General features: G+C 55.0%; 1 gene segment (V, D, J or C); it reads right to left on the reverse strand.

The window, feature by feature from the left end:
- Window positions 1-842: 842 nt before the first annotated feature.
- On the reverse strand, window positions 843-1,709 carry LOC148052634 (Ig heavy chain V region C3-like). The segment is given in 2 exon segments: window positions 843-1,216; window positions 1,652-1,709. Coding segments are annotated over 2 exon segments (432 nt in total).
- Window positions 1,710-9,195: the final 7,486 nt, after the last annotated feature.

The following is a 9,195-nucleotide window of genomic DNA, read 5'->3' on the forward strand; positions in this document are numbered from 1 at the left end:
GTACTGGGCTTCCACTGCAAGGTTTTGGGAGCTGGGCGCTGCAGCAATGGCCTCTGTGATGAGGCCAGGGACTGCCTCATGCCCAACATAGCCTGTTCCAGCCAGCTCGGCAGCAGACCCGTCGCTGGCCAAAGCTGAGCCCAGCACTGAAGATGGCAGTGCCTATGGGACAACATAGCTAAAAGTGGTCAAAAGAGGGTGCAGCAGTCTGAGAAGCGAGGAAAGAAAGTGTGAGAAACAATCGTGCAAACACCAAGTCAGTGAAGGAGTGGGAGACCCTCCAGGTGCCAGAGCAGAGATTGGCCTGCAGCCCGCGGAAGAGACCCCCGTGGAACAGGGATTTCCCTGCAGCCTGTGCAAGATCCCATGCCAGAGCATGTGAAAATGCCCTGACTGGAACTGGGGCCTGTGGAGAGCCCAGGCTGGAGCAGGTTTACTCTGAAGGACTACGGCCCTTGGGAAGGAGCCACCCTGGAGCCATTGGTGAAGCACTGCAGACCATGGGAGGGAGGAAGGAGCAGGAGACATGACGTGTTGTGGACTGACCCCACACCCCATTCCTCCCACGCACTTTGCGGACAGGAGGGAGAGAAGTCAGGAATGAAGGACTGAAGTTGAGCCTGGGAAGCGGCGGGGATTCAGGGGGGGCAAGGTGTTTTAAGGAGGCTTTTTTGTTGTGACTCACAATTCTGCTCTAATTTAATTGCCAATAAAATAGAATTCCCAAAGCGTGCAGTGAAGGCCAGGAACACCTGTGGTGCACAGTGGTGCCACCTGACTCCTTGGGAACAGCCCTGAGACTGCCCCCTCCTCACCCCTGCCAACATTCACCTTCCCCACATCTAATGCACCCTGAGCTGGGCCCCAGCACCTTTCTGTTCAAGCTCAGCTGGATTTCCTGTCTCCGTGCGAACGGCACAGAAGTAGCGGGCAGAGTCCCGCGGGTGCAGGGCACGCAGGGACAGAGACGACTCAGACTGCGAATTGTCCCGGGACACCGTGGCTCGACCCTCCACTGCTGCCCCGTACTCCTTGGTACTACCAGCAAAGTGGATGTAGGACACCCACTCGAGTGTGCCACCGGGTGCCTGACGGTACCACCAAACACTATAATCCTGGAAGGTGAAGCCGGACCCGCGGCAGGAGAGGAGCACGGAGTCCCCGGGCGCTCGCAGCCCTCCGCCGGCCTCCACCAGCCTCAGCTGCGCCCACACCCCTGCGGACGGAGAGCGCTCGCAGCCGGGCAGGGCGCGCCCACGGCCCGACGACCTTCACCCGACGCCCCGACGCCCCCCGCCCCGGCACAGCCCCAGCCGCCACCCCCCTCTCTCCCGCCAAAGCCCCGCGCCCGGGGCAATGCCCCGCCTGCCCTCCTCGGGGCTCAGACGCGCCTGCTCCCGACACTGCGGCCCGACCCGCTGCCCGACAGCCTCCCCCTGCCCCTGCCCCTGCCCCTGCCTCTCCCCCTCCCTCTCCCGCCCACGCCACCCGCTCCCCGCTCCCCCGCTAACGAAGGCGAGCGCCAGGCGACAGCGCGCCCGCCGCGGCAGCAGCCGCAGCCCCGCGGCCCCGGCACGGGCACGGCCGCCCGCGGGCAGCCCCAGCCCCGGGCCCAGCCCCGGCCTCGCTCCCCTCCCCGCCCGCCTCTCACCTGCCGGCCCCGCGGCCAAGGACAAGGCCAGGAGCCACGGCCCCAGCCCGGGCGCCATCACGCCCTGCCGCGCCGGGGACGGACGGCGCCCAAGGGCCCGGGCCCAGCCGCACAGCAGCCCAGCGGACCCGCGCTCCGCACCCATCCTCATCCTGCGCAAGCCCCTGCCCCTGCCCCAGCTCCTGCTCCTGCCCGCCCCGCCGCCTCGGCCCCTCGCCGGGGCAGCGCCGACGCCTCTGCCCGCCCCCAACCCCGGGGCCGCGGCCCCTCCGCGCCAGGAGAAGGGCGGGCGCGGGGAGGGACGCGGGCCAGGGCCGTGGGCAGAGCAGGAGCGCCCCGCCCCGCCCCCCCAAGGCTCCTGGCCGCTGGCTCCCAGCGCGGCTCCCACGCTCTCTCGCCTTCTCGCCCAGCCCCAGCGCCAGAGCCAGCGCCGGGGCCGGGCTGTCGGCCCACAGCGGCCCCTCGCAGGACCCTCCCCGTGCCCCGCACCCCCAGCCCGCCCTGGCCTCGCTCCTGTCCCCTGCCTGCGCTGACCAAGACACGTGGAGGCCTGTGCTGCACATGAGGAAAGGCAGGGACAGTCGAGACTGGTTACCCTGGAGAAGGGAAGGTCAGCGATGTGTAGAAAGACGTGAAGAGCGAGTGCAAATAGTACGGGGCCACACTCTTTTCAGTAGTGCTCAGTTTCAGGTCAAGAGGCAATGCACACATAGTGAAACTCAGCATGCTCCTTCTGAGTATCAGGAAACACTTTTTCACTCTCAGGGTGACCAAGCACTGCACAAGTTGCCCAGAGAGGCTGTGGAGTCTCCAGTCTTTCAGATATTCCAAAGCTGTCTGGGCATGGTCCTGGGCACATGGCTCTAGCTGGCTCTTCTCGAGCAGGCAGGATGGACCAGGTGCCCTCCTGAGGTGCCTTCCAACTTCAGCCTTCCTGGGATTCTGTGAAAGACTCACAGGCACATTCAGGACTTTGCAGGTGATATGTGCAAGGGTGTGGAAATGACCCCCCCACTCCTACCCCCTTGCCCCATACTCCTCCTCTCCACACCGCAGAGCTACCCGTCCACCACCCTGCCCCCAACTCCTCATCTTCCCTCCCATCTCTTGCAATCTGTTGTTCTCTTTGTTTCCGACAGTGTTGCAGGGCTGTCCTGCTGGGGACCAGTGTCAACAGGCTCTCTGTTCCCCTCTGCCACACAGAAGAAACACCAGAAATGGACAGTGGGAGATGCTGACAGGGAGGTGTTAGGGCTGCAGGGATATGCTCAAGTTCTCAGGAGCTGGGTCTCCCCATCCCACTTCTCCAGGATGGGAAAAAGCCCATGGGCACGAGAGCAAACGTAGCCACAACTGCTTCCTCTCACCTTCCCACGGCTTTGACCACATTTTCCCTGTCTGTGCCCCTGTCACCCCCACCTGGCCCACCATTACAGCCCCATTACTCCCACGACACTGCTCTGGCCTGTCACAGCTCCCAACCTAAATGCCAAGAGGTGGTAAACAGCAAGTAGCTGACATAGTCAGTGTTGTAGAAGTCATTTTTAGCTCAAATAAGGATCCAAAGACCTGTTGAAGCCTTAGACTGCAAGCTGTGAACTTTCACCTAGATACACTGACCGTATACTGAACTCCTACCTAGCTACATGAGGGAAGGCCCTGAAACTGGTGCAAACCAGGAAGGTAAGGTAGCCAAAACCATCGGCAGAAGCTGCAACTCTTCAAGACAAGAAAAGGAATGTCCTGCCTGGAGACAGGGAAAGGATCCAATGAGGAACAAGAAGACCCCAGACCCAAATATTACTATTGGACCCAACCGTCACATGACGGGAGGGGAACTTAGACTGTAAGGGTCTAATTGCCCAGGGATCTCTTTGTTCGAGGTCCCTCCCCGGAGGCATCCAGCTCGAGCTGCTCTTCACCGCTGTACCACTCAATAAATTCACCTGGCGTACGCCATGTGGGAGACTCTGCTTTGGGGAAACCTCGGGTCGAGCCTGAGGGGAGAGAAAGCGCCCGAGGGTGAGTGTGTGTGTGTGAGCGAGGGGTCGAAAAGGGGCACCCGTCAGCTCAGTGGAGCTGCCCGCTGCAAAGGGACTCCGGTCCTAGCAGTTAAAGTCTCGGGTGATGTGCGTCCCTATGTCGACCTATGTGGGTGCAGGAGGCTCCCCAGCCCTTCCTTGGGAGCATGTGCTGCGTGGGCCTGACGGGATGCCGTGGGTAGCAGGCCACATGAATATAGCAGACGATGAACCTGTAAGCATAAAGCAGAGTCACTGTGTGCCCTGCTTGTCTCCACTGCACAGACCTCCTCGGTTGGATCTGAAACATGCCAGAAACCCAGCATGGCTGTTTATCTACAGCTGTGCTCTGACCAGCTCATGGCTACAGCCCAAGCGGAAATGATGGGAACGGGAAACATCGTTGCCAAAGCCCAAGCCATTTGGGTGTCTCTAGTGGTCCTCACCAGAAGACTAATTTCCAAGGATAAGTTGACCTGAGTGCACACAGGCATGCAATGGGCTGCACATAGCTAAGGAGCTTCTGCAATGCTCTGTGCTGCACATTCCCCTGTCACAGGATGAACTCGGGTGTCAAATCATAGCGGAAGAGCCTGGAGTTGCCACCCATGTGGTGTCAGCCTTGATGCATGTTCTTATCTTTACTACAACTCCAGGTGCTGGGTAACTGCTACCTTACTGCACTAGCTAGCTAATCAAACTGTTGTTACTGTTTCACCTCTCGCTCAGCCTCGAAGGATAGCTTCAAACTGGATGTGGAAGAGCGATGAGACACTCCCGTGCCTGCTCAGGACAGAGATACCGGACTGATGACATAGAGTAGGAACAGGTCTTTCTAGACCCTGGTAAAACTTAGGCATACAATTAGGCATGTGGGGGAGTCCACATAGTCCCCAGAATACTTGTATTGTACTTGTATGCCATCTGCAGTGCCTGGTCATGCTATGGCTGCTCTGTTCACATGGAAAAGTCCTGTAAAAGGAGAAACGGGTATCAGCTCTCTTGGGATTGCAATGTAGGTGCCCTTAATTCTTCATACACTCCAAAGCTTTTACAGCTAGCAGTTCACCCAGAGCATGCATAATGTTGCATGAAGTGAGACAGACTGGCACCCGCAGCAGTCAGACTGCAAACAGCTCTCTTAGCCGCGTTGGCCAGCGTGTAGACCACGGGATGCTGGGCTGGCATGGGTGCATGCCAGAGTATGTGGCCTAAATAATAGTACACAACCTCCTTACATCAAAGTAGGCTACTGGCTGCTATGAAACAAGAATGGCCAAGCTTTGAAAGTCATCACTGCCCAGTATCTCCGGGATTTGGAAAAAGTCGGCCATACCTGTAGGTCATGCCCTGCTAAGCCAAGTCTACTGCAATACCGGGAGTCCAAGGGACTGATAAGCTTCCGTGGACACACAGTAGAGGTGAGCAATTGTCCTACAGGTGAAATACAGCATGAAGAGTTTGTAGGCATGCATTAATTATTCCATGCGTAGAACCCTCTACATCTGCTCACGCCGTCCCACTAGACATTCAAGAACCTTGGGAATGGGCTGTGGCTAAATGGTGGCGAAATGGTGCCCCAGAAGACCCAGGTATATCCGGAGCTGAGCAGCAGACATGTACCTTAAAAGCCTCAAGGGATGGAGTAACATCCCACAAAATGGCAAAACCGCTCTTGGAGTCTACCGCCAGCCCATGAACCTCATGTTTGTCTCCAGACAGTGGGACTTCACACATATTCCACACAATCACTTTGTTTGGCCACAACAGAACCATTAGACATACACAGAGATTAGTGCTATTAGTAGAACAATAGAACCATTAATAGTAATAGCTATAGAATAACAGTCTGCCATTATAAAGAGAAACAGAAAAAATACCATGGTACCACCAATTAATTAAGCAATAATGGACCCTACCCTCCCCCTGCCAATATTGGGAACTGGAGGCTTCCTAAACAGTCTTCTTCAATTTACTGCAAATTTGGACCACGAAATACTCTCCTTGCTGGACTCTGATAAACAACGCAATCAAGTAGAGGTAGTCAGTCTGCTGAATGAGCAGCTAGCACTGCTCTTGCCAGATGGTGGGACAGCTCTGGTGGTTTTACCTCCAACACCACTGCCATTCGACACCTGTTCTCATGCCCATTATTTGTTTCACTTGCCACTATACTGGCATTAATAATTACAGTAATTGCTCTCTGTAGCGGTTTAACCTTAGCCAGCAACTAAACACCACACAGCTGCTCACTCACTCCCCCCCGCTGGGATAGGGGAGAGAATCAAAAGGGTAAAAGTGCGAAAGCTCACGGGTTGAGACAGTTTAATAGGCAAAGAAAAAGCTGCACACGCCAGCAAAGCAAAATAAGGAATCCATTCATGACTTCCTATCATCAGGCAGGTGTTCAGCCATCTCCAGGAAAGCAGGGCTCCATCATGCATAACGGTTACTTGGAGAGACAAAAACCATAACTCAGAACGTTCCTCCTTCCTTCTTCTTCCCCCAGCTTTTCTTGCTGAGCATGATGTCATATGGTATGGAATAGCCCTTTGGTCCGTTGGGATCAGCTGTCCCAGCTGTGTCCCCTCCCAGCTTCTTGGGCACCCCCAGCCTCCTTGCTGGTGGGGCAGCACGAGAAACAGAAAAGGCCTCGACTCTGCGTGAGCACTGCTCAGCAATACCTAAAACATCCCTATATTATCAACACTGTTTTCAGCAAAAATCCAAAACATAGCCCCATACCAGCTACTATGAAGAAAAGTAACTTTATCCCAGCCCAAACCAGTACACTCTGTGTCTAAAAGGCTTTCTGGCTTCCAAGAAGGGCTGGTAGCTTCTGCATCTAACCTGCAAATCACGATATCAGTGAGAAAGTTCAACAGTACGCAGGTCAGTGCTGTGGAGAGGTGCTAGCGGGAAGACCCTTGCCCATCAAGAATGCAAGCATCACAAATGCTCTGGAGTCGACGCAGGCATGTTCTGTGCCCAGCTGTACTGCCCATATCACCTGATGCGTGCTCGATGCTGCAGCAGCGTGGGCTTCCCAGCACTGGAACAGATGTAAGATTTCAAGACTTCCTATCGCCTTTCCTGGGATGTTAATAAAAGAGTTCTCTAATCTCAAGGGTCTTTATGCCTTTTCTTCTAGGTTCAGGAAGATCCAACACCTCCTGGGGCAAAAAATCCTGCATCATGCAGGGTTTTCAGGGACAAAGACCAGGGGGGACAGTCTGGAGCAAGGTCACTGCCAGGCCACTCTCAATCGTCTTGGAATGATCACGGTGTTTGGGAGAGGTGCCTGAGGACTGGAGGAAAGCAAATGACACTGCTATCTTCAAGAGGGGCAAGAAGGAAGTCCCAGAGAACTACAGGCCGGTTAACCTCACCTTGAGCCCTGGGAAGGTGATGGTGCAACTAGGCCTGGAAAACATTTCCAGGCTCATAAAGGACAAGAAAGTCAGCAGGAAAGTCAGCAGGCGGGCAAGTTATGCTTGACCAACTTGATAACCAACTTCTGTGATGAAAGGACGGGCTTTGTAGAGGAGGGGAGAGAAGTGCAAATTGTTTGCCTTGACTTCAGGAAGGCTTTCAACTCTGTCCTCCAACATAAGGTCCTCAGAGAGAAGCTGATGAAGTCTGGGCTAGATGAGCAGAAGGTGAGCTGGACTGAATACTGGACACACAGTCAGTCCCCGAGCGTGGTGACCAGTGGCATGAAGTCCAGTTGGAGGCCAGTATCTAGCAGTGTACCCCAGGGGTCCAGTCCTGTTTAACATCTTCAGCCGTGATCAAGAGGATGGAATAAAGAGCACCCCCAGCAAATTTCTTGATGAAACAAAACTGGGAGGAGGGGCTGCTACACCAGAGGGTTGCGCTGCCATCCAGAAGGAACTCGGCAGGCTGGAGAAACGGGCTGACAGGAACCTCAGGCAGTTCAACAACGTGTACTCGTTTGGGCTCGGGTAGAGTTCGTTTTCTTCATAGTAGCTCTCATGGTGCTATGCTTTGAATCTGTGAGCAAAACGGTGTTGATGACACAGGGATATTTTAGCTATTGCTGAACAGCACTCACACGGTGTCAATGCCTTCTCTGACTTGCATGCTGCCCTGACAGTGAGTAGGCTGGGGATGCACAAGATGCTGAGAGGGGACAGAGCCAAGAGAGTTGATGTCAACTGAGCAAAGCAATTTTCCATACCGTATGATGTGGGGCTCAGCAACAAAAACTCGGGGACAGATGGTTGAAAGGGGGGCATACGGCGTTATGGCATTTGTCTTCCCAAGCAACTGTTCGGCGCGATGAAGGCCTGCTTTCCTGGAAATGGCTAAACACCTGCCTGCCAATGGAAAGTAGGGAATGAATTCTGTATTTTGCTTGGCTTGTGCATGCACTTTTTTTTTTCACCTATTAATCTGTTGATCTCAACTCCTGAGTTTTCTCTCTTTTCCACTTCCGACTCACTCTACCATCCTGCTGAGGGGACACTGAGCGAGCGCCTCTGTGGTTGTTGCAGGCCAAGAAGGTGACAGGGAGGCTGGAGCTCCTCTTACCTGAGGAAAGGCTGAGAGAGCTGGCACTGTTTACCCTGGAGAAGAGAAGGCTCAGGGGGATCTCATCAATACATAAAACTATATGAAGGGAGGGTGCAGGGAAGGCAGGGCCAGGCTCTTTGCAGCGGTGCTCAGTGACAGGTCAAGAGGCAATGTGCAGCCTAATGTGACTCTTTTCCACTGACTCAGCACTGGCACAAATTGCCCAGAGAGGTTGGTGGGTCTCCATGCTTGGACATATTCACAAGCTATCTGGACATGGTCCTGGGCACCTGGCTCCAGGTGGCCCTGCTCGAGCAGGGGGCTTGGTCCGGATGACCTCCTGAGGTGCCTTCCACCTTCAACCCTTCTGTCATTCTGTGAAAGACTCACAGGCACTTTCCTCTTCGGGCTACAAGTTTCAAAGCTGGAACTCAAGAGAGAAATATGCAAGTGATACAAAAGTAATATGGGTGGGTAAACGAGTAGCACACAGAGGACTGGGGAGAGCTATTCAGCATGGTTGTGTTTGCTGTATTTATGGTCTATAGTCTTCTGTTTCATCTTATGATTGTTCTGTAAAGCTGCAGACACTGGTACATGCAGATGTGACGAGCTTGTACAACCACGTACACAAACCCAGAGCCTGGCTTCAGAAGGATGGGGAATAACATGCATCCCAATCTGACCGGTTGACTGGCTGCTCCCTGGCGCCTGAGAGGCTGAATGTGGGCCCCAGGTGGTTGCTGTGTCCAAGGTACCTGGACAGAGTGGAGGGGAGGGAATTCAATCAGGAAATGATTGGCAGAGGCTCGCCCTTTCTCCCTCACAGCCACCCAAAGGCCACTGCCAGATGACTGCAGGGGGTACAGGGCGGCATGTTGGCAGCGCACGAGGAAAGGAGGAGAGACGAGTGGTCTTCTCCACTGTCAGGATGGAAGAGTACTCCCAAAGCATTTGCAGCCCCCAAAGCTGCTTCAAAGCTCTGGC

Source organism: Nipponia nippon, unplaced genomic scaffold (assembly GCF_047370975.1).
Source record: "Nipponia nippon isolate SJK-2023a ecotype South Korea unplaced genomic scaffold, ASM4737097v1 scaffold_45, whole genome shotgun sequence".
NCBI classification, from domain to species: domain Eukaryota; kingdom Metazoa; phylum Chordata; class Aves; order Pelecaniformes; family Threskiornithidae; genus Nipponia; species Nipponia nippon.